Source organism: Diabrotica undecimpunctata, chromosome 2, assembly GCF_040954645.1.
Source record: "Diabrotica undecimpunctata isolate CICGRU chromosome 2, icDiaUnde3, whole genome shotgun sequence".
NCBI classification, from domain to species: domain Eukaryota; kingdom Metazoa; phylum Arthropoda; class Insecta; order Coleoptera; family Chrysomelidae; genus Diabrotica; species Diabrotica undecimpunctata.
In genome coordinates, this window is record NC_092804.1 from 65,304,236 (window position 1) to 65,328,876 (window position 24,641).

Genomic DNA, 24,641 nt, shown 5'->3' on the forward strand with positions numbered 1-24,641 from the left:
GCACCGAGACGAAATTTAGGCAAATTACCCATAGGGGGTTGTAAGTTTTTAGGAGATTGTTTCCAACATCTAATACATTTGGACAATACCGAATTAACGGCTTGTTTAGAAGACATTATCCAAAACCTTTGACTAACCAAAAACTGAGTACTCTTAAATCCAGCATGTAAATACTTCTCATGATAATGACGAACTAGAAGAGTAGTAAGACGAGATTTTTTTGGTAACAAAAACGGGTGTTTTGCTTCATACGATAACGAAGACTGAGATAGACGACCACCTACTCTTAAACACTGAGTACTATCATCTAAAAATACTCCCAACTTACGAAATGGTTTTGGAAAAGAATTTGATTGAAGATGTTCTTCAAAATACTTTTCTTGTGTAAATCTGACAAGAATAATCAACGAGTCTTCTAATTCTACGAAAGTCAAGGGTCCTGACCGTTTCGACCTTTTATAGCGAGAGTTGTGCGCGAATCGCAACATAAAAGCCAAAATTCTTTGGATCGAGGTAAAAGACGATTTATTTTTCAGCAAACAAGACAGAAAATGTTCCTCACGAGTGGAAACAAACACTAAAGCTTTCTTTATCTCTTCCAAAGAGGATTTTTCCTGCAATGAGGGAGGAACCTCTGGAAAAATTAATGGAATATTATACAAAAACGAAGGACCTGTTAACCAGTCTAATTTTGATAGAAAAGCGGCCGGTAGCATGCCTCGCGAAGGCGCATCGGCTGCATTATTTCGAGATTCGATATAATGCCAAGAATAATTTTGACTATGGGACTGGATATACGAAATGCGATTTGCGACGAAAGTTTTGAATCTCGAGTGGGAGCTTTTAATCCAGTGCAATACGATTTGAGAATCTAACCAAGCATACACATTTTGAAATATTATATGCTTCCACGACTCTAACACAAACGACATAAGTTTTACCAAATGAACAGCAGCTAACAATTCTAATCGAGGTATAGTAATCTGTTTTATAGGAGCTACTTTCGATTTGGCACACAGTAAATTAACTTGAACTAGGTTACGAGTATCAATACTACGAATATAAACGACACAAGCATATCCCTTTTCACTAGCATCGGCAAATCCATGAAGCTCTAAGATCGGACATGAGGAAATATTCAAAAAACGAGGAATTTTGAACTGTGAAATAAGAGATAGTTCGCTCTTATATTGCTCCCATACACGAATTATTTCCGAAGGAGGACGATCATCCCATGTAAGACCGGTTGCCCAAAGTTGTTGGATTAAATGTTTAATGAAAAAGGTAATAGGTGTTAAGTAACCACAAGGATCATAAATTCGAGCTAATTCGGACAAAAACGATCTTTTGGTACAAGGGACGTCTTGCAATTTGACTGAAAATTGAAAGACGTCGGACTGTGCAATCCACTTCAAACCAAGGATTTTTAATGAAGGACCATTTGCTTCTGGATCAAAATTAATGGAGTGAGGATTAATATGGGATTCAGGAAACTGCGACAACAATTTGGGTTCATTCGAACACCATTTCCGTAACTCAAAGCCTCCTAACTTTAACAAAGCGACTAATTCGTCAACTAGGGTTTGTGCTTCTTCGAGAGTCGAAGCACCAAAAACAAAATCATCAATATACGAAGCATGACGAATAAGCGAGACGGCTTTAGGAAAACGAGAGCCTTCGTCTAATGCTAATTGTTGGAGAGTTCTTAAAGCGAGATACGGCGAAGATACTATTCCAAAAGTAACGGTTAATAAACGATATTCCTGAATTTCCTCAGCGCTAGAAAATCTCCATAACACGCGTTGATAATCCGTGTGTTCAGGAGCGACTAAAATGTTACGATACATCTGACGAATGTCCGCACACAGCGCAAAACGATTAAGTCTAAAATTCAACAACAGCGAGACTATGTTCTGTTGCAGCTTAGGACCGACCAGTAAATAGTCGTTTAAAGATTTACCGCGACTGGGACTTTTCTGAGACGCATTATATACAACTCGAATTTTACTTGAAACACTATCTGGTTTCACAACGCAATGATGTGGAATATAATACTTTCCCCTTTTCTTTTCGGCATTAGGGACTAACTCCATATGACCTAAATCAAGATACTCCTGCATATGAAAAGAATATTCTTTTTTCAAATTTGGTTGACGAGATAAGCGTCGTTCTAATGATAGCAATCTATTTAAAGCAATATCATAGCTATCTTGCAAACAAGGCGGCGATTCACGAAAAGGCAAAGATACAACATATTTACCCGAGACGTCCCGATTATGCGTTTCCAGATAAATGTTCTCACACAGAACGTCTTCTGGTTCTGAAACTGGCTTTTCCGGTACGTTTTCCAGTTCCCAAAATTTCGTTAACGAAGAATTTAGTGGGTCTTCAATATTTGAAAGACAAACAAGCGAAGTCGACGAAAGGTTAGGTGTGCTAGTAGGTCCTAACAAAATATAACCAAAAACGGTATTTAGGGCATCTGGTTGTCCCGCTTTACCTTCAATTTTACCTTCTAACAACACCTTCGAAAATATGCTACAACCAATTAACAAATCAATAGATTGACTACAGTTAAATTCGGGATCGGCTAACTTCAAATTTTTAATATAATTCCACGTCGATATGTCAATTTTGGCGCTCGGCAAATCCGAGCAAACCCGATCTGTAATAATAGCCTCCAAGTGAAACACCGGTGACTCCTGATGACGAGGTTGGATAGAAAAACTTATTTGACCTTGATTCAGTTTCGTTTGCATCGAATTGAGTCCGTTAACTTCAAATGAACAAGGAGTTTTAGGCCAGCCTAATCTACCAGCAGCTTTGCGACTAATGAATGAACTCATTGAACCTGAATCTAGAAGACATCTCAAGGGCTGTTTACACCCCTTACTATCAATCGCGTGAACTAAAACGGTACCGAGCAAGATTTCCTTTTTTGTTTCGTTTTTCTTCCCTACAAAACTAGCAGCACAATGTGATATTTCAGGCGAATTTTGTTCGACTCCCGATGCCCCTGAATTATTAGTATTTTCTGTGGACAACTGACTATTGGAACGATTTCTATCAAAGTGCAACAAACTATTATGAAGGTGACTATTACATTTACTACATTTAAAGGCCTTTGGACACGACTTGACAGAATGATTAGCCTGATTAAGACACCTAAAACACGAGGAAGATTCTTTACAAAATTGGTATCTGTCTTTTGGAGATTTTTTCAAAAACAACGAGCAATGGTTAAGAAAATGACTTTGTTTACATAAAGCACAACATATTGACGACGAATTTGTAACAAAGGATGAACTACTATTATGCCTTGACTCATTGGAATGTTTATAATTACACTTTGGCTCCGTATAAGTTGGAGCCCTCGACGATTTCTTAGATTCACTTAAGCTACTATTCAAATTATCGTAAGCAATGTACTGAGTTTCAATAAACTCTACCAATTTTTGAAATGACGGGATTTTATTCGATTTATTTTCTAGCTCAAATAACTTTACTGAATCCGCGTCTAATTTCGACAAAAGTAAATTAAACATAATAAAATCCCAATGTTCTGTCGGAAGACCTAATGTTTTCAATGCGGCTAAATTTTCTAAAAACGTATCTACTAATTTAGCCAGATTTTTCGAATTAACTACCGATATTTTCTGTACGCCCAAGATCGCATCCCAATGCGCGGTCGCACAACGACGAACATTTGTGTAGCGTTTAACAATTAGATCGTAAGCAATTTGATAATTATCGCTATTTATTGACAAATTACGAATCAAACTAAGTGGAGTCCCTTCTAAACATCCTTTCAAATACTTAAACTTTTCTACGTCTGCTAGGCCTGCGTTATTATGTACAACCGAATTATATAAATCTAAAAATGAACTAAACTCCTTAAAATCACCCTTAAATTTAGGCAGCTCTATTTTAGGCAAGCGAATATTTGATTGTGGAACTACTACCGATCTAAATGGTTCTGGAGTTTCAAATTGTGGCTCAAATAATTCCGCACTAAATAGTTTTATTTTATAAAATTGTTCCAAAAATAATTCCCGAACATTTTCTTCAACCCTCGTATCCGCGTCTGGTACAGAAAGAATATTACTAATAATATTAGTGTGATGTTTTAAGAACTCTTCGCGAATCGAATCTAAATCTTCTAGTCTAATTTTAAATAAAGGGCGAATAGAAACGTCTGAAAGGGACTTAAAACCTAAATCGAAAATTAACTGAATATCATTTAACGCAGTTTTTCTTAAAAATTTGAGTTTCCTATTCTTTTCTTCAAGTTTCTCCATTTTAAATTTTTAACAAGTTCCAATAATATTTATACAAACGAAAATGTACAAAATGTGGTCTAAAACCCCGAAATTACCGATTTGTAATTCGATACTTTATTAAAACGACGATAATCCCCTTTTAAAAGTCCCATATGGTCGACTTTACAAAAAGGTCATAAATTATTCTCGAGCCACGACAAGAGACGCAAACTTAAGATAAGAACCCTCAAAACGATAAAAAATACGACATTCGACGAAACCAACCATTAAAATTTAAATAAAACAAAATATTTTTTCAACAAATGAGTTCAAATCCGGCTAGATAGGCCACTGTGGGGTATTAACAAACAAATGTACTATTACAAATTAATAGTACTTAATTAACAGAACTATTCCTTCGATAACTCTGGCGAGAAAAAATGGACTTTTCCTCATTGGTGCAAATAATTATTAAAATTTAAATGGTTGCAATAAACAATCAAAAACAATTTATAGGTTTAGGTAAAACTAGGTAAAAACTTACCGCTGGGTCTAATTACCAGGGTTTGCACTACAAAACAACGAACGAAATCAATTCAATATGCGTGCATGGGTTCCCGTGCCGGGTTGCGTCTTTTCTTTTCAACGACTGGTGCTCTTCTTTTTTAAAGGGACGCATTCCACGAGCCCGATGGCGGTACTTATAGGGATCGTAGGAATACAGGGAGGACAAATGTATTGATTAATTTATACAACCATATTTGAATTTAAACACTGAATAAGATGTTTAAAAATGATAATTGTATTGATATGAAATTATTTTAAAACGTAGAACGAAGTGTCATAAACATTTAAACAGATTATTCAATATTGTTATAAATTGGATGACATTTTTATGACTTTTAAATTTTAACAATAGTTACGAATCGAATCTTTTAGTGAAAGATATTCTTTTAATTTTTACTTCTCATTTAATGTCTGTACTTTGTTAGTTATTTTTCAGGTAGGTTTTAATTTAAATCTTCTTAGAATAAATATATGATGACTCGATACGAATTTATCGGGAGTAGTGACTCAATGGAAAGAACCTTTATTTCGTGACATTTTCTGTGAGGCCTTCTCGTGGAATTAGTTCCGTGACGCTCGTCTCAGCATTTTACTATAGAGAAAAAAGTCATACAAAGCCAGTTTAAAAGCTTAGCTTCAAAAATTTATGGAAAAATCACTGGTATTCACTGATTTGAAAAAAGCATTCGATGTGCTGGATACATGGGCAGTAATAAAAGTGCTATAGTATTGAATTTAATGATACATGCGGACAAACACAACATATTGAAAATTTTAGACAAGAAGATCCGCCATCCCAAAATCAAACCTAAGATTTAGAGACGAGATAATACTGCCATCGAACAATATGAAAAAAACTCGGGGAAATAGTTGTGACTTATAATTGTCAATGAGGAAAGTATAACTAAAAATCAACATATCACAAAACAAAAGAAGTAATTGTAAACCGCGAGGGTTTAAGATAAGTACCAGTGTGTCTGTGGGGGGAAGGGGATGAAAGAAATATTCGTAGAATCTACAGGCTGTCCTCTCGAATATGTGATAAGACAGTTGAATATAGGAAGAGCTAACCTCCTAACAAATAAATCAATACAGATTGCCGCCTATGCCGATGACATCAACATCAGTCTCGCAGAACGGAAGAGGCGGCAAAAATATATTCACAATTAAAAACAGGGGAAAAAGAGACCGGACTATAAATAAGTATTCAAAAGACAGCTAACGCAAGCAAGAGCAAAGGAAACAGACGCTCAGTTGAATTAGAGGACGATATTGAAACTGTAGAAAGTTTTACATATTTGGGAGTTGCCTTAGACACGGATGGAACATATGAACCAGAAATTCAAAAAAGAATAGTAAAGGAAAACAAAGCTTATTTTTCACTCGCCCATGTGTTCCGCTCCAAAAACACACACTGGAGATCGAAAATCAGGGACTACAAAATGATTATCAGACCAGTAGTGTTATGGATGCGAAACATGGGTGACGACAGAAAACACAAAATGAAAGCTGAAAGTCTTTGAAAGAAAAGTCCTAATGATATTTGGACCTATGAACGAAAAAGGAGTATGGAGATCCATTTACAACCATGAAATCTACCAACTGTTTAAAGAGACACTGATCTCAGAATTTGTTAAACTTAGATGAGAAGCAAAGAGACTTCGATGGGCTGGTCATGTAGCGTGAATGGAGACCGAAATATTACCGAGAAGTGCCCTAGATAGTAAAATTCAGGGCGCAAGACCAGAAGGAAGACCACGGAAAAGTTGGGAGGACGAAGTGGCAGCGGACTCACCAAATTTGCTAGACGTAACAACCTATACCTATCATTAATTCAGAAGACACGCAGACGGTCACTTTTTGAAACGTCAAGCTAAAATAATAAAATATTAATTTTCACACAAAAAATAAAGTTTATTATTTTTAAATCTTAAAATTAATTTGACAGCTGGTCTCGGGAAGTAAGCGAACCAATAAAAATTAAACAACGAAAATTATTTAATTTATTACAATAGTCACGGACACTAATTGTAATTATGATTCCGAAATTTTTTATGTACCTAATGGACAATCAATTTATTCATCTAATATTCCAATATGCATAATTAATACTATAAAATATTTATGGTAAAAGTTATTGAATTAAAAACGGAGCTACGTCGCAATTTGGCAGAATGTCACTACTATACATGTCACGACCACGGTTGCTTCAGGTTATTTTCTTTTTTCATAGTAAACGTGTAGATAATCTCAGTCGGTATTATCCCCATTTCAAAATTTTAATGTGACTTCTACTGACTACGTTATCACTGTTCTTCTTCTTCTTCAGTCTGTATTCGTCCACTGCTAGACATAGGCCTCTTTCATTTGCTTCCATTTATTTCTACTCTTGGCAATTCTCATCCACTGCTTGCCTGCGACTATGTTATTATCACTGTTACTTGATTGAAATTAAAAAAGACTTGTTAAGAATATAATTATTACAATGTTTATATATATATATATATATATATATATATATATATATATATATATATATATATATAATTGCGGCAGCGGGAACGAAAACGTCGATCGCGTTTGTACAAGTTGGCAGGCTCATCAAAGTTTAACCGATACAGCCCAGGTGTTATTTGCGAGTAGAAACTTATATTTTTAGAAGCCCTGTTTTGATTGTAACTTAGTCTTATCTCCCGAACTTTTAGAAGTAACCTAAGATCGACCTTAATCTGTTTAATCAATCTCAAATATACACTTCAATAATCAAGGATAATTATTATAAATTGATTGAATCACTCGATTAATATTTGTCGACGGTCGTTCAAATATGAACAGGTGACTTGTTTTTATTGTGTCAATAAGATATTAAAATGAACGTACAAAAAGTATTGCCGCGTGGATGATTTTTTGTTGTTAGATACAATTTACGAAATTAAATCGTTGCCTATTTACTCCACAAAATATAGAGTTTGATATTATACACTGTGTTCGTTAAGTATGGAATAAATTCAATATTTTCTAAAATATAAATATTTTCCAGAAATTCTGAAACAGTCAATTTATAAATTCAATTCTGTATAATTTACAAAGGAAATTTATTTTAAAGAGTGATACAGAAAGAATTTACAAGATATGGGCCAACAAAATAAATATTACTTATCTACTACATAAAAATTAGTTATCTATGTAATTAATAAGTTATCTAAGAAAATAACAGTACGAAACAGAAAAACTTTTAATTAAACTAAAGATTAATAAAAACAATTTTGGGGTTATATTCCAATAATAATCTTTCAAATAATCTATTCAATGAAATGTACTATTAACTGTTTGCACTGGCTATTTAATTATGTTGACATTTTTGTTGCAATATATAAGTTCAATTTATACAATGAAATTTTTAATTATGTTACCAAATTAAAATGAATAAATTTATAAAAATGTAACCTTAAATATGCTGTTTACAAATTCTGACAGATTTTGCAGTCTTTATCGCATACTTAAAGTCGAAGGGAAACAGTGTATCTGATAATTGTTTTAGTAATTGTATAGATATTATATATTTGGCAACTGCGCGTTCCTGCTGAACTTTAGAAATTTAAAGTACTAAATTTAGACGAGAAAATTGCTGATTTCCTGTGGTATCATATTGGTAACATTGATTCTTGACGTCATAAAATTTATGACGTGCATTGAGATATGTGTTAATCCAATTATAGCTTTTTATTTTGCAATAATTAAAATAAATCGTCAAATACTCGTCCTGTAATTTATTCTTCTATTAATTTAACATTATAACTTTGCATGTATGTTAAAGTTGCCATTTTTATTAATAAATAATTGCAATTGGAATCAAGAACTTGGTTGTAAATTTAGAATACCATGTTTCCGTTGTTTATGCTTGATCTCTCTCTCTCTCTTCAATAAAGTCTCCCTCCACTGAGATTGTTTGACATGTTCGAACCTCACGGACTTTTTCAATCCTAAATATACAAAAGGAAGTGAAATATACCGTCTCCTTGTCTAGTTTTTGATATGTATGTTTAATGCCTTTTCTGTCTTTATTATTAACATTAAAATCGTCCACTGCTTTCTGTTCAATTTAATACTGTCTGCCATATTGAAATTAGGTGTGTTAAATTGACTTATCATCTGATATAACAACGATATTTCTATTATTCATTCACCCTTTAATCAACCTTCTTTAGTGTACCTTTTTATTGCGTTATTGTCAGGTGTCACGATCAATTTTAATGTCACACACCTTTATTCAAGACTAAGTGATACTAAAACCAAGACAAAATGAAGAGATGTAATAAGCATACAATACAGTGTCAACCACGGCAACATAAGAGAAGAAGGGAAAGATTTTCGATGAGATAGAATGACGATCTTTCTCAAACATATCAAAGGATAATAGTGGCAATGATTGTAGTGTAAACAGGTTAGTATATTGTAGATTTATAAATATACCACCCAGCAATATATTTTGCAGAAACAAGACCTGGCACAGAGAGGACAAAAACGATGTTAAAAACAGCAGAGATGAAAACACTTAGAAAAATTGATGGTAAGACACTATGGGACAGAGCTAGAAGTACAGATATACGACGTAGAAGCAAGGTGGAGAACATCACAAACTGGGTAAGAAATAGAAGAGTAGAGTGGAACGATCATATAAGCCGAATGACAACAAATAGAGCATTAAAGACGGCAAGAAACGGTTCCCCAATAGGAAGACGATCAGTAGGAAGACCACGAAAACGATGGAACGACAACTTACTGGAGGCACATTGAAAAACAGACAGTCATTGTTTGGGAAAGTATTTAGCATTTATTTTCATATTTTACATTTAATATTTTTCTTTCACTGTGCTATAATATAGTCTAATTTAATGGTATATTCTAACTACTTATTCACTTTAAAAGATATTCACTTTTAAACACATGTCTGTTTTTAAGTTCAGAGAATTTGACTTTCTTTGTTATTTTGGGCCACTTTCTATTGAGACAGCGTACAGTAAGCATATCCAGTTTATCGGGATGTCCTCTTTTGAGCCTCGGCGCCGGGCGTCGGTCGCGACGTACAAATACAACTCTATTCCACTCGCTACAATAATTAATACACCAATATTTCAAAAGGTAAGTCCTATTTTTTGTACAGATAACAGCAATGAGTTAAAGCCAGTTAATTATCGTAATTTATTCACAATTAGTATTTGCTATTTTCGCTAGTTTATTTACAGTCAAAATATTGCATTTTTTCTTCCATTATTATTTCTAATTTCATTTAACCAGCGACATCTAGTTTTACACAAAACAGTCATGTATATATAAAAAGAAGAAGAAGAGCATTGAACATTGATGTAACGATGTTGATTAGTGATGAGAAAATGTTAAATATACTGATGAAGATGCAGTTTTGTAGATCTGTGGACGACCTTCACAATAAGTATACGATTGCAAATATGATAGATAACAGCTTAAGAGACTAGTGGAAAAACAAGGAAAGACATTTCTCCAAAAATGAATAGGACTAGGCTCAATAGAACTATAAAACGATACAACAAACAACAGCTTGGTTATTAACATATTCTACCATGGAGCAAGTTATCTGAATTTAGCAAGTCCAAAGAATTTTTTGCCTTGACTTGTAATAAAACAAAAATGTATTTTTTCAAAATCATATTGTTGTTTCCAAATAGAATGAGCACGTTAAAAATGTAAAATAGTAACTTCTAAATATATTAATTGGTTAGTTGGACGTAAGTTAAAGTTCCACATACTTTTATTCTCTATTTAATTTGTGTTATCTTTGTATCAGTTGGAGACTGATAAGACTATTTGCCCAAACACTTACACTAGTCGCCTAATTAATTTATTTTTAAGTTTTGATCTATATATTTATATTAAATTAAGAACTCAAATAAGATAAACTCAATAAGAGAAATTAGATTAGTAGTAAATGTCATGTTGAGTTTTTACCATTTAAAAAAACGTATTTATGTGTTGAGAAGTATCTATCACAATTCAAAACTTTATATTATCGGTAACAAAGAAAATACTAATCTTACTACATATTACATAATTCCAAAAATGTTTGTAAGCAATACACAAATAGAAACTCTTCACTCCTTTAATGAAAATATTTTATTCGTGAAATAGTAATTTATCGATGGCTTCAGAATTTATTTTTTAATAGTCGACAATTACGTGACCATAAATAAATGGCAACTGCTGACACTTTCAACAACGTAAGCTACCTTCTTTGTTTAAATTTTATTCATGTGTTATTTTATTGATGTTATAAAATTTGAAGTTTATTACAGCAACAAACTATAAAGTTAATATTATTCTGTTCTGCTACAACTATAATTATTATTATATAGCGTAACAATAATAGAATACAACTCATATACATACACAAAAGAATCTGAACTGATTATAAAGAATTCCGTAAACAAAATCAGAAACAACGTGTTAAAACATATTTCATGTAGCTTTGAGGACTTAAAGAACAATAAAATTATCGCATATATAAGAGATGACACACAATATTTTGGTTTTAGTAGGAATTTTTTTTATCTGTGAAAAAAATCAGAGTAACTCATTGAGTCATGGAGGATGGAATTTTTTTTGAGTCATGGAGGATGGAAGTTTTTTTGAGTTATTGCGTCAGAAATAAAATCAGGCTGGATCAGGCCCGACTAAGCTCAGCAGAAAAAGTAAATCTTGCTTATTCATTACATTCACTTTAAAATGTAACGTTTTGCAATTACATATTAAGAATGAATGTTAAATAAAGAGTTTTGAATGATTTTTAGTGAGTAAATAATTCAAAAATTATTAAAAGATAATTTAATAGTTACGTTCAAACGTCAGCTACAAATTTTCCAGGTACGTATACTCGGCGTTAGTGCGAGGAAGACAACAACGTATAGTGGTGGTTACGGTACGCGTTGAGCACGGAATGTTAACAATTAAAAACAAGGATTTTGCAATAAAATAATTTTAAAAAACACATCAGAATCTTATACATGGATATTTAAACTTTAAGTACTTTCTAACTTCAAAAATGATTTTTTACTGAGTCTCACAGCTTTGAAAATTACCTATTTGGCGTTTTTCAAAATTTCAAACGCTTATTATCACTCGACAACGATACACTTTCAGAAAAGTTTGTTCCTTTTTTGTTCAGAATCACCCAAAAACTTTTGTCCCGGGCGGAAAAGTTAATTATTGAAATTTGTATAAAAAAATTGTTTAGTAAAATCTCGACTAAGGTGGTCCGTGGTTTCTTGCGGATTTAATATTGGGGTCTAATTTTTGATAATCTGGTGCAAAGAAACCGAATCCGAATATTTTTTTTAACTTTCAACGCAGATAATTCATGTCTTGTCAAAACTTGGATGTTATATTAGGCTGCAATCACAGTAGCGGGAAACTCAGCTGTTTGTATAATTTAGCGTACTGAACCTTCCCGCACTAGCATACTGAAATATTATCCATGGTATGATGGTATGCTAGCACCCAGCTTGTTTACGTGTCATCTAATCAATCTTAGCATTTCCTCGGCAAAATAAAATAAAATATGCTGCCAAGATGAGCTTTGTAGCCTATTTCATTGCCGAGATACCTATAGCTATGCTAGCTTTATCGTAAAGTCAGCATAACCATTGATTCTCGGAAAGGGTTGCAGAAATAAATTGTTTCTTGGCGTAAAACTTCAGCCATAAATTAGCAATCAATTCCTTGCAGTTTGCTTTTTGACCGATATCTCGGTTTTTCCGGTGGTGTGTTTTGATCTAGGAGATGATGGGGTAGCTTTTGGGGATTGGTTAATATACCAATCAACAGCAATTACTTAGCAATAAAATATGCCGTAAAGATGGGCCCTGAACTCATTTCCCTTGCTTTTTCTTTCCGTAATAAATTAGCTATAAATTATAGTGTTGATCTGAATTCGACATTATAAAATGGATATGTTAACTTTATAGACATTAGATGAAGTAAAATTGGGATGGACACGTGGCCAGAATGAACGACCGTAAGTACAGTAAACGCATGGTGAAGTGGCGTCTTAGGTTTGATGAAAATAGAGGTAGAGGTAAACCTCCAGCACGTTGGAGCGAACACACGACACAAGACCGTCACCAATGGAAACGACTGAGTGAGCCTTCAGCCTAGCAGTGGACACTACAGGCTGCGTTAAGATGATAAGGAACTTTTTTATAGACCTCTTTTTATTCATTATAAGTAGGTCGTGAATATGTCTTTTCTAGTAATGTTCATACTTATATTATGAAGCCTTAGTTTCAAAAATCAAATTATATTACTACATATTATAATTCTTTAGTCATACTTATAGTTTTAATTATTCATTGTCTAGAAAAGGTACTTATCTTTATTGATATGAATTGTCAATTACGCAATAATATAAAATCTTAATCCACATTAAATTTGTGATCTTTGATCTTCTCATCGACCGCTCTGGTTTTGCAATTATTGGTTATCTGTGCCAACAGTGACGCACTTGAATTACTAGGGACGTCATCGGTGAATGGTATTAGTCTCGCTAATTTAATGTCAAGTATAAATAAAAAAACGTGTGTCGATGTCTACCGATACAGGCACCTGACTTGGTAAAACGATTATAGGATTATTAATAGTTGTTTGTTTTTCTTATAACATTGGACATGGCAATAAAATCAATAAGGAATAGAGTGTTTTTGGTAACTCATAAATTGGTATTATAAGAAAATATTTGCAGGGTTATTCATTAGCCTACAAACAAGTTATTGTATTTTATTATGATGTATTAACAAATTATGTAGTGTTTCACTATCTCTAAATTTCAGTTGAACAAAGGACGAAAAGCCAGGAGAACAGAGAAATAAATACGAAAAGACAAAAAAAATACGACAAAAACTGTATTATCTATGTTTCTGTATTAATATGTTTCTGTATCATGTTTTTTCACCTTGAAGTGATGATGGGGCTTGAGTTACCAGACTATTGCTAGTGTAATAAGACAACAGGAATACGTAAGGTAGAGGCCGTGTGTTGTACTACGGGACTGAAACCTGCACGTCACCAGACCTCACCTCCTTTCATTTTATGCCTTATACTTACATTGAGAGCTCTGCAGTTACAAACGCATATTTCTTCCATAATCGTGAGACCAGAATAATAGACCAAATTTAAAAAAATAATAATAAAAAGGGCGGGCCCTACGAAGACCCAAAAAAATAACAAAACTACTTCGGAAAAAGATATTCAACAGACCCTTGGCGAGTTCCAATCCCCATAACATCAGGGCAGAAACCAATATTAAACAATAATTTGCGTACAGAAAACACCAAGTAACTTGAGATAATATTCTAACCTTCAATTATTTATCGAGAGAGAACTAAAAATTACAAAAAACAGTATCGTTACAACTTCCTCTCCTAAAATTTGTTGTTTGTGTAAGTTACAAACGCGCTTAATGTGGGAAGTGATCTCCAAGAACTTACAGCCAATAAGAAACTTACCGGATAAAGCTCCATGTGTCCCTTGATATAAAGGAAGTCGACGCATGAATGAGTACTTTCGATTGATATGCTGACGAAGACTACTAATATCACAAAGGACTTTCTTGAATAAAAAACGGAGTGGACAGTTCTTAAGGCTAAAGAGATTCTTAAATCACAATGTGTGCTAGCATGCCTCACAGGAGCCAAAAATGATTATCTGAAGGTGACATTAGTCCGTCTTCGACAACAAAATAATGGACTGAGAACCGAGCATCGGCAATCCTCGGCTCCAAGCTAGTGGCCGATGGAGGACTAAATGCGAGCATCCGAGTCGATAGTGAGTGTGAGACAGAATTGACAGACTGCAATAAAAACTGTATCACCAACTCCACCATGCTTATTGTACACAGTGGAACGAAAAGAAATCTACGCAGATTGGAGACACTAATCACTTTCACGCAGAAGACGAAACGTGAATCCACGAAAGAAACTTCTTAGGTGTTCCTAAATAAGCTTAACATTCAAAATATGCGACTAAATTTTAGGGGATGAGAGTAAATTGGAAATAATGACGGAAAACAGAACGAAAGAGGTCACGGATTATACCTAAAATATGTATAGTTAACATAAAAGAATTACACCGATAGAGTTAAGAAGGTACTTGACAAACCACGAATGTAACGCGCATTTTTCGAGATAAGAAGATGTAGATAAAAAGTGTAGTTTTAAAACAAAAAAACCAGAAAAACATAAAATATGTAAGATTGGAAACTATTAATATACATACTGTAATATTAACAATGTATTATAATACCTAAATTACTGTATGGATCCTAAAGAGGTATGAAAGAATAGAATCCTTCTTTCTGATGAAAAATATTAATTTAAAAAATAATTAATTAAAATTAATATTAAAAATATTATTATTGAATCTGAAAACAGAAAAAGGGTAAATACGTATTAAAGGCTATAATTTATGTCACCGTAAACTAAAAAACGGGTCACGCTTTCAAAAATTTATAAACCATCTAATGGACAAGCAATTATTGGTGATTTTCTAAAACAATATTTATGTTCCCGGACGACAGGCATTATTATACGGGTGACCTCTTTTATTAGAACAATTAGTGGTGGATGTATGGACGTAAAATCGTAAAACGCAATTTACCGCTCAAAGCTCTCGTCAAATCCGGCCATAATAGATTTTCAGAGGAGCTCTATTGGATTACTTCCTTCAGAACCGGACGTGAATGGGAGAGATTTAGATATATGCTGGCATTAAAACGCAAAAGGAAGATAATTATCCGCGTGCATACTTTTCAAAAAAATATTCATGATTTCCGAATAAAATATTATAACATTTTAGACCTAAAAGTAGCACTTAAGATTACAAAGATCAACAAAAAAATTGTGCAAAACAAGTTGTAATAGCTGTAACAAGTATATCTGAATCATATCTGTTTTGAGCTGCTGCATAAGCAACTTATATTGTTGACTCGCAATTTCACTAACTATTAGACTGTGAGCCAACAACTTGAGTTGCTTGTGCTGGGCATCAGAGTAAAAAACAAAACTAAACCAAATATTGGAGAGGACCAAAAAAAACATCAATCACCCTAATTTAATCTAATGTGATATTGTGAATATATAAACAATCTAAAAGTATATTCTGATTTAATTATAAACTGCCATTAGTATACTAACAAATTGATACATTAAGAGATGGAGATAATATTAAACAAACTACAAATCAAATGTCAAAATGACAAAAGCAGACATAATATAAATGGAGACAAAATGTGGAAGTGTAGAATAGTGACAAAATGAGCTACGAATCCCGAACTCAATTGGAATACTCATATTAACAAAATAACCAACAGGGATATGCAACTCTTTTGGAACTGCAGAGGAGTTGAAAGTAAAACCTTGGGGCTTAAAGCAAAGATAATCTGTTGGTTACACACATCAGTGATAAAACCGACAGTTACACATGGTTCAGTACTTTGGTGGAAAAAGATAACTTTGCAATCTTGTGCGTCACCACTTTATAAAGACAAGCACTTCTAAATATGACAGGAACAGCATCTTTAGAGGTTATCAAAGGTCTTTCCCACACTGGAATTATATATGTCAATAGTAGCCTTTATGACCATCCTGAAGTTAAAGCAAACAATACTTGGAAGGCAAATTATGTATTGAATAGTCATACAAATACTATTAGAACTACAGTTGAGAAATCCATCTTCCAGATGAACTCAGATATGATGACACCAGAACTAATCATTACTGAGAAGATTAACAAACCATACCATCTAGAGAACTGAAAGTCTCAACATTAATGGGGACTTAATATGCACTGATGGATCTCAAACTGCCTATGGTACTGGATCAGGAATCTTTAGGCGAACATGTAATTATAAAAAATCTTACAGCCTAGGTCAATATAGAATTAAGTTTCAGGCTGAAGTTTTTGCTTTGGTGGCCTGCATTGATGAGATCATGGATGCCACAAATCATGGATACAAATAACCAAGCGGCTATTCTGGGCATACAAACCCACTCACTGAATCAAAACTGGTGGGGAACTGCAACAATCTCCTAAAGATCCCTGTGACAGACAATATAGTGTCTTTAATATTGGTGCTGGGTCATGAAGGGGTGCATGGGAATGAATGAGTAGATTTGTTGGCATAACAAGGCTCGAGAAGAGCCCTTGTAGGCCCAGAACCATTGTGTCACATCATCAAAGATGCTGCAAGAAATGAGGTTCAGAAGTGGCTGATAAGGAATCACCAAAAGAAATGTAGAGCCACTTGAGAGCAAATCCAGACTTAATAAAAAAACTCTTAGATAATTTGATGAAACTCAATAAACAAGAGATTAAAATGGTCAATGAAATGGTAACAGGACATTGTTGTTTAAGAAAACACCTTATAAAATAGGTATACATATAGGTATACACATATAAAATAGGTAAGCTGAAATAACCATGGGACAGAAAATGTGAAATGAAAAAATACACATTATGGAGTTTAATTAAAAAAAAAACAGGTTAAGGTACAAAGGTCTTATGAACAAGTGCCTGAGATAAACATGTCTAGTGTGAACTAAAAACAAGAATGGGCTACAGATCTTTTAGCTGATATAAACAAGGCTGTGTTTAGATGTGAAAAAATAAAACAATTTATACTCGGTTTGCTATTCCCAGTCCGAACTGTCTAGTGAATTTAGTAATTATTTTTTTGTGAAGTTAGTTACTTTTTGACAGACTAAAAGTGGCTGGAAATTACTATACAACCAAGCACACGTACTCATAGCCAATATCAATAGTAAACAAACTAAATAGTAAATAAAATAGAACTTTGCGAATTACCAACAATAAATATTTATTTATCTGCACCATATAATAAATAGTGATGTTAAATTATAACAACTAAAATATATTTTTTAAATATATACTACCCAAAATTTGATGTGTTTAGTATACACTTCCACTATTTAGAATAATTCTTCTTTTTTTAAACAAAGTAGTATGCAATAGTAGGATACTTTAACTATTAATACTGAGAAGTAGGAATTGTTGTGTTGTAGGTTTCCGACAATGAATCTGTCAAAATATGCCCGAGCTAAGCGAATGGAGTTTAATAAGCATTAACATAAACAAAACAAAAATAATGAAAAATTGCATATATAAAACAGTATAGGTTAATGTCTTTACTTCAAATAAAATTGCTGACTTAAGACTATTGTGTCTGAGTAAACAAACTATGATACAATAGTATATAAATAAATGGCTTATATCTCTCATTAGAGACATAAAACCAGTGATAATAAAATTTACAAGAAATTAAGTTTACAAGGAATGTAAGTGTGAAAAAATGCAACACTGATTATTTTTGAATGTTTTTTTGCTTTAGAATGCATATCCACACAGCCAGAAACTAATTTTTTAAAAAGGATTTCACAAAGAGATTACAATCTTCTCATTCTGGCATTTTAATTTTTAATGTTGAAAAGAGATAAAGATAGAGAAAAACTGTCTATTCAAAAATTAGAGGACTTCATTTCTTTTCTTTTTCTTTTCTTTCAAAATTGTATCATATATTTTTACTACTTTGTTCTACATTTAAATTTATACATTGACACAATAACACTAAATAATTGGTTGAAGAAGCTTGGAAAATTAAAATTTTTGTCTTGGCATAAAATTATTATTGTTGTTACAAAACTTAAAACCTGAACAAAGGGATTTTTTTTTAAAGGTAGATAAAAATGGGATGAAATAAGCAAAAAGAAAGAATAATATTTACATTTTCCTAGTCCCATTATAGATTATATTAGTAACACATTAAATAAAACTGGTTGTAAACATAAACTAATTTGTACATCCTTGTCTATGAATTAAAAAAATAAACATCTAAAGCTCACAAACCAATTATCATATTTCATAAACTAAGTGCCAACAACTTCGAGTGATTATAACTTCCAAAAACTATTTTGGGTTAGCTAGTTTATTTTTCCACAAATATCATTTTATTTTGAAAAATTTATTATATTAATACTAATATATTTCAAATTTTATTAAAGATTATGTGTATTTAAAAATAACTTGCTATAAAAATGTATGAACTATCATGATTAGCTGTAAACTGTTTGCAGTACATGAAATATATACTAACTCAATAAACTTAAATTTTAGGTAATTTGAATGTATTTTCAGGTTCTCAATATGTTACATTGCACATCAATAATTTTTAAAAGATGTGGAATATATGATAACTAAAATATGTAAGATTTATATTTGTAATAAAAATTAGGGATCATGAAATTGATTGGTTTTATTTCAAATAAGCAGAATGAAAACATTAGAAGTACTCACAGCACCTCATTTTGCCATTCCTTCATCATACATGGCTCAGATCTGACATTACACTTAAATATTATAAGTTTTCTATAAAAGATACACATAAACAGAGAAATATAGAGTAAGATTTTGCCTACCTATGCCCTAGAGAAGTTTTTAGGGAAGGTGGAGTATATAAAGTATGGTGAACAATAAACTATCCACCAGTTTTTAAATAAACAATGTAAAGAAACAAGGTGAATCTCTAGCTCTGCTACTTTTTAATCTCATATTAAAAAAGGTGGTGAGAACAAAATAAATACTTAACTACAAACAGCTCAAGGTCCTAAGTTGCTGCTTGCATATGCAGATGACATAAATCTCATAGGAAACTCCTTTCTGTCCTTACAGGACATTTTCAATAAGGTCGAGGTTCAGAAAAAGTTGGGCTTAAAATCAATGAAGAGACAATCAAATAAACAGAACAGGCTGAAGGGACAGAATCAAACAAAATATCACTGTCAACAAAGTGATATGAAAGAGATGTGAAGACATTAGAAGAAAATGTAACGTACAGTGTATAAATGAATGGACACAAAATAGAAAAAGAATGGAATAACCAGATAAGCATAATAGAGGAGATCCGTGTTGTCAAAATAGCAAGAGATAAGCCACCAATCGGCAAAAATTAACAAGCAGAATTGCTTATAAAGAAGAAGAAGAACTTATGGCTGAGGGTGACATCACTTAAGAAATAAACAGCAGAATCCATGCTGCAAACTGATTAATGTATGCAGAGAATGGCTTATAAAATTAAAAAGCTTAATAAGTACATAAAAAAAATCTACAAATCCATTATCAAACCTATACTAACAAATGGATACAAAACATGGATGATGACCAAATCTAGTGAAGAAAAGCTCAGACATTTATCAGAGAGATTAAATCTGAGATACTAAGATGAGCAGGACACATATATAGATTTAGTAATGAAAAACTTTAAAACTGGTTTGGGAGGAGGTTCATACAAAAGGCAACTTGTGAGTCCAATCATTATAAGGAAACTTGAAAGATAAAGATTCATATATGGCGTCAAATAGATTTGTGAGAACAAAATGTAAATATATGTATGTTATACTGTTAAATATTTTAGCTTGTATGGGGATGAGACACGCACTAAATACATTATTACAGTAATCAAGTTGAACTAATTGAGATGTAAGGGGATGTAGTTGAATTCTGGAAACAAATATAACACTGCAGTATGTAATACATGTTAATCAGTGTTCACCCCAAGATAAAGTTTAACCTAAAGTGAAGTTTAACTTGGATATAAGCTATATAAATCATTAGAATATAAGGAAAATTGGTGATCCAAACACCAAAGAAAATTCAAGCGAATAGAAAACTTTAAGTGATATGGTCTTCTGAGAGCTACTGTACCAGAATGATGATAGGCAATAAAAGATAAGGTTCTAATTATGATAATGTTACTAATATACAAAAATAAAATAATTAGACTGCAGTTGTACTATCATCATTTAAAAGTTTATCTCTTACTAACGTTGTTAGATATGAAATTATAAAGCAGTCCTAGAAAAATTAAGTGTGGGGAAAAATTTCAAAGTAAATTTATGTGGTTAAAGACTGTTTTGTCTGTTTGTGACAAACAGCGCAAACACAAAGAAATTTCCATTTGAAACAGTTAAATTTAAAAATAAACTAAATATCATTAACAATATATTGTAAGTTTATTTGTTTACAAACTATTTTCAACTGTTAAAGAATTGTTTTTACTTGAAATATACTTAATTTTGGCCAATTCGTAACCGCTGTATATTTTAATGTAAGCATTGAAAACTGCATAATTATAATAAGTGGAAACTTGACAATGAACAAGAACTAACAATATAAGGGCATATTTACTTGTGGTATGTTTATAATACTTTGCAATTTATTTAATTATGTATAAAAAAAAATAGTAAAAATTACTTACCATTGGGTCCATATTTAGCTTGATTCTTTTTGACTTGATCAAGTGAAAGACCTCGTTCTTGGTCAGCGTCGAAGTACCTAAGTACTTCTTCCACTGTTTTTGCGTGACCATCCTCCATTCTGCCCAGTTGTCACTTCTACAAGAAAAATCTATTAGTTAAATAATCCAATATGGAACACATTCAACATTTACAAAGTTTATTTATCTCCACTACACATGTTAATAAATTTACAGGGTAAAGCTTTACTTAAACAAAGAGGTCAGTAATATATATATTATAAGCCACCATAGAACAATCTATATTACAACAGTATGTCTCCTATTTACTTATAGCTTTGTGATTTTAATTGTTTATTTTCACCTTAAATATACACTGATTGATACCTTGATATTTACTTATTGGTAGTGAAAATCTAAACCTGATTTCTTTTTTGATTCATGTGGTTTATAAAGAGAGTTGAAATTGTTTTGTCACTTCTTGGGCTTACCCTTTTTATCACGTCTTCTGTTTTTGTGTCCAAAGGAATTATTTGAGTGTGATTAAATATTTTACTCACAATTATCTCTCAAAAGTATCTACACAAACCTATGTTGGTAAAACTTTTTTTCTTCTTAGAGTGCAGTCTCCTATGGAGATTGGCAATCATAAGGACTATTTTTATTTTTGAACTTGCTGCTCTAAACAAATCAATCAATCTGCATTGATACAAATCACATTGACTCTTCAACCAAAAATTCTGCCTTTGGCCAACAGATCTTCCTTGAATCCTTCCCTGTATTGAGTCTCAAAATTTCATATTTTGGTCCTCTCATCAGGTGGCCTAGGGCCTAGGCATTCCAGTTTTCTTGTTTGTATAGTGGTGATTAGTTATGTTTCTTTGCCAACCCTCTCCAGTACTTCTTTAAGTAAAACTTTTGGAAAATGGTAATTTCTTGCAGATTTGTTTACTACAACAGGTAAGCAACAAATCCTACCTATTTCAAAGTCAATTTTTATATACAATAATTTTACTTTAGGAATAATTTAATCTTCTTGAAGGAATTGGTATTACTTATGTACATATTGTAATTACTTTTATGAACAGAAAGGTTAGTGTAGGCATAATAATAATGTTATATTTAGTTAATAACTTCTCTGTTTATGGGGCTGTTTTTATATAAGTGTTGCTGATCATAATATTTTCACACATTAAATCTTATTCACTGATTACCAGTGATTTGGAAATAACTTGCTTATTGTAATATATTTTTAATCACTAGCTCATTATTGGCTTTAGGTCCCTCAAACATTTTTTCCAAAAATTTTCAAAAATTGTGTGATTCGTATATTAAATACTTTTGTGTAAGTCAGTTATAGTTTGTTGCAATCTGTTCTTTCTTAGTGATTAATGAACTTAAGCAGAAATAAGACAAAGAAAAAATTTACAATAAATACTAAATATTATGAAACTATCAAATGTCACTAGCAATGTAAAATATTTAATATGTGCAATATTTTAGGGAATATTTAAAAAATATATTAAACTATTCTTTCAGAAGTTAATATTACTCACCGTTGAGATGTTTGAAAAACGTGTTAGTTTAATGAGCAAATTATAACCTAAAAATATCAAAATTTGCACTGTCACAGTTTTGCAACCAGTATTCTAGATCTGAATAATCTAATATTATTATATACTATTGCAATCGATTGTAGGACACGAAATCTTCATTTTCTAACAAAATTTTTTTCTAAAAGTTGAATAAACTCCAAAAAACCCTATCACTACTCAAACACTACACACCAACCACTCCGTTACTTTCGTGTTCTGGTGATGATTACGATTACGGAATCGAGCTATCAAACGCCACGTTCTTGATATAACTAGACATGCGCTTTATTTTGTAGGTTCTTAAAGTTATAATTATAAATTAAAATTATATTTTAATCATGTGAAATTACCCTGGGTGCCAACAGGGCTCAACGTACGCTCTGTTACGAACGTTGATTTTCAAAGGTGCAAATAATTTTCAAGTTCTCCCAGTTCCACAGTCGTTTCGAGGTACGCATGTGGCATGTGGACGTACCCTATTGGACCACGGACCTAGGCAAGTGTCACGTGACCCTGGTAGCGCAAACTTTTAAATAGGTCTGGGGTTACAATGATAATAATTATTAGAAATAAATCGGGATATTATTTTAGAAATGCGTCGACATTAGTACAAAGTTGTTTTATTTTAGGAATGGCCCGGTATTGGGCTAAATGCCAATCTAGAAGCTACCGTTATAGCACACTTGTCTTCATATTTTTGGCAAGCGCTCGAAGGAAAAGACGTGGGTTCTCGCACATTTTAAAAAAATTTAAATTACATAACCGTTATGTTACCCTTCAACTGATTTACATCGGCATACAAAACAAACAAAACATTTATCTTACTCCAAGCTAAAGGGTGATTTATCCAATATTTAGCTCACTATTTTTTAACTCCAGGATATGTTGCACTACACTGCACTTTCAACTTACCGCTTGTTATCACAAAAATGGTCCCAGTAGTTATCACTTGACGAAAACTTTGGTGGATTATCAAAGGTTAACAACGACACGATATTGTTTAGGCCCCCATTTAAGAGTAGCACAAAATTGTCACAGAAGTTTAGAGCACAAACGGGCGATGGAGTGAGTGTGTTACGGGCTTTTATAAGTTCGGTAGCTACCTGTCGGGGACGCTGTCCATGGGCAAAGTGCCAAGAACCGGGACTTCGGGACTGCTTCAGCGCATTTTATTTTTTATCAAAATTGAAAAGTTACCCTCAACCAAAATTAATGGACATTATTTAAACGGTTCATACTCAGTTTTTTCAATTCCTTATTTTACGAGCCAAGCTATGAGTATTCCGTTTCCATTTATTATTAAACGGTAATATAGATTAGGTATTATACCGTAAACGGCATTAAAAGTTTAGGAGGTTCTTTGTTGACTAAAGGATTTCCTATTTATGATAACATGTAGGTAGTTGATACGTCATTTACTTTTTTCATATAATTTTCTTATCTGTAATATAGTGTGTTTAGAAATATCTATTTCATTTACTTTTCTATCTTGCATCTTTTTTGGTCTTTGATAACCTTTGTTATATCTGTTTTGATTTGTTATTGATTTTATACTAGTTTATATCTATTTATTATTTTTGTGGCAATAAACTTTATGTCTCACAAGAAAATGGATATAAATATATTGAATTTCCTAGGTACCTACACAGGGGGTTTCACGTAGAGTATACATTATATTTATCTCTGAAAATAATCAGATTTGAAACCTAAAATTTTTACTTCCGCATAACTGTAACTTCTTTACCCGTCTAAAATAATTAGGGGAGAGGCTTGTACCTTGTGCAGGATTTTTTTAAACAGGCATTACAAATACAATATTGAAGTTATATTTTTAAAATTTACACTGAGGCAGGTATAAACTATTGTAGT

The 24,641-nt window shown here is 32.4% G+C and overlaps 1 protein-coding gene across 4 annotated transcripts in view; it reads right to left on the reverse strand.

The window, feature by feature from the left end:
• Window positions 1-23,848, reverse strand: part of SERCA (ATPase sarcoplasmic/endoplasmic reticulum Ca2+ transporting SERCA) — a 106,093-nt gene extending 82,245 nt beyond the window's left edge. For 3 of the 4 annotated variants that reach the window (XM_072523041.1, XM_072523042.1, XM_072523039.1), the window contains exons 1-2: window positions 23,685-23,848; window positions 21,181-21,316 (exon numbers count right to left, since the gene is read on the reverse strand). In XM_072523041.1, the coding sequence (XP_072379142.1) occupies window positions 21,181-21,298 (118 nt within the window). In that variant the 5' untranslated portion in view covers window positions 21,299-21,316; window positions 23,685-23,848. Of the gene's footprint in view, window positions 1-21,180; window positions 21,317-22,733; window positions 23,189-23,684 lie in introns of those variants that run through there. The other variant, XM_072523040.1, reaches the window with a different exon arrangement.
• Between the last annotated feature and the right edge of the window lie 793 nt (window positions 23,849-24,641).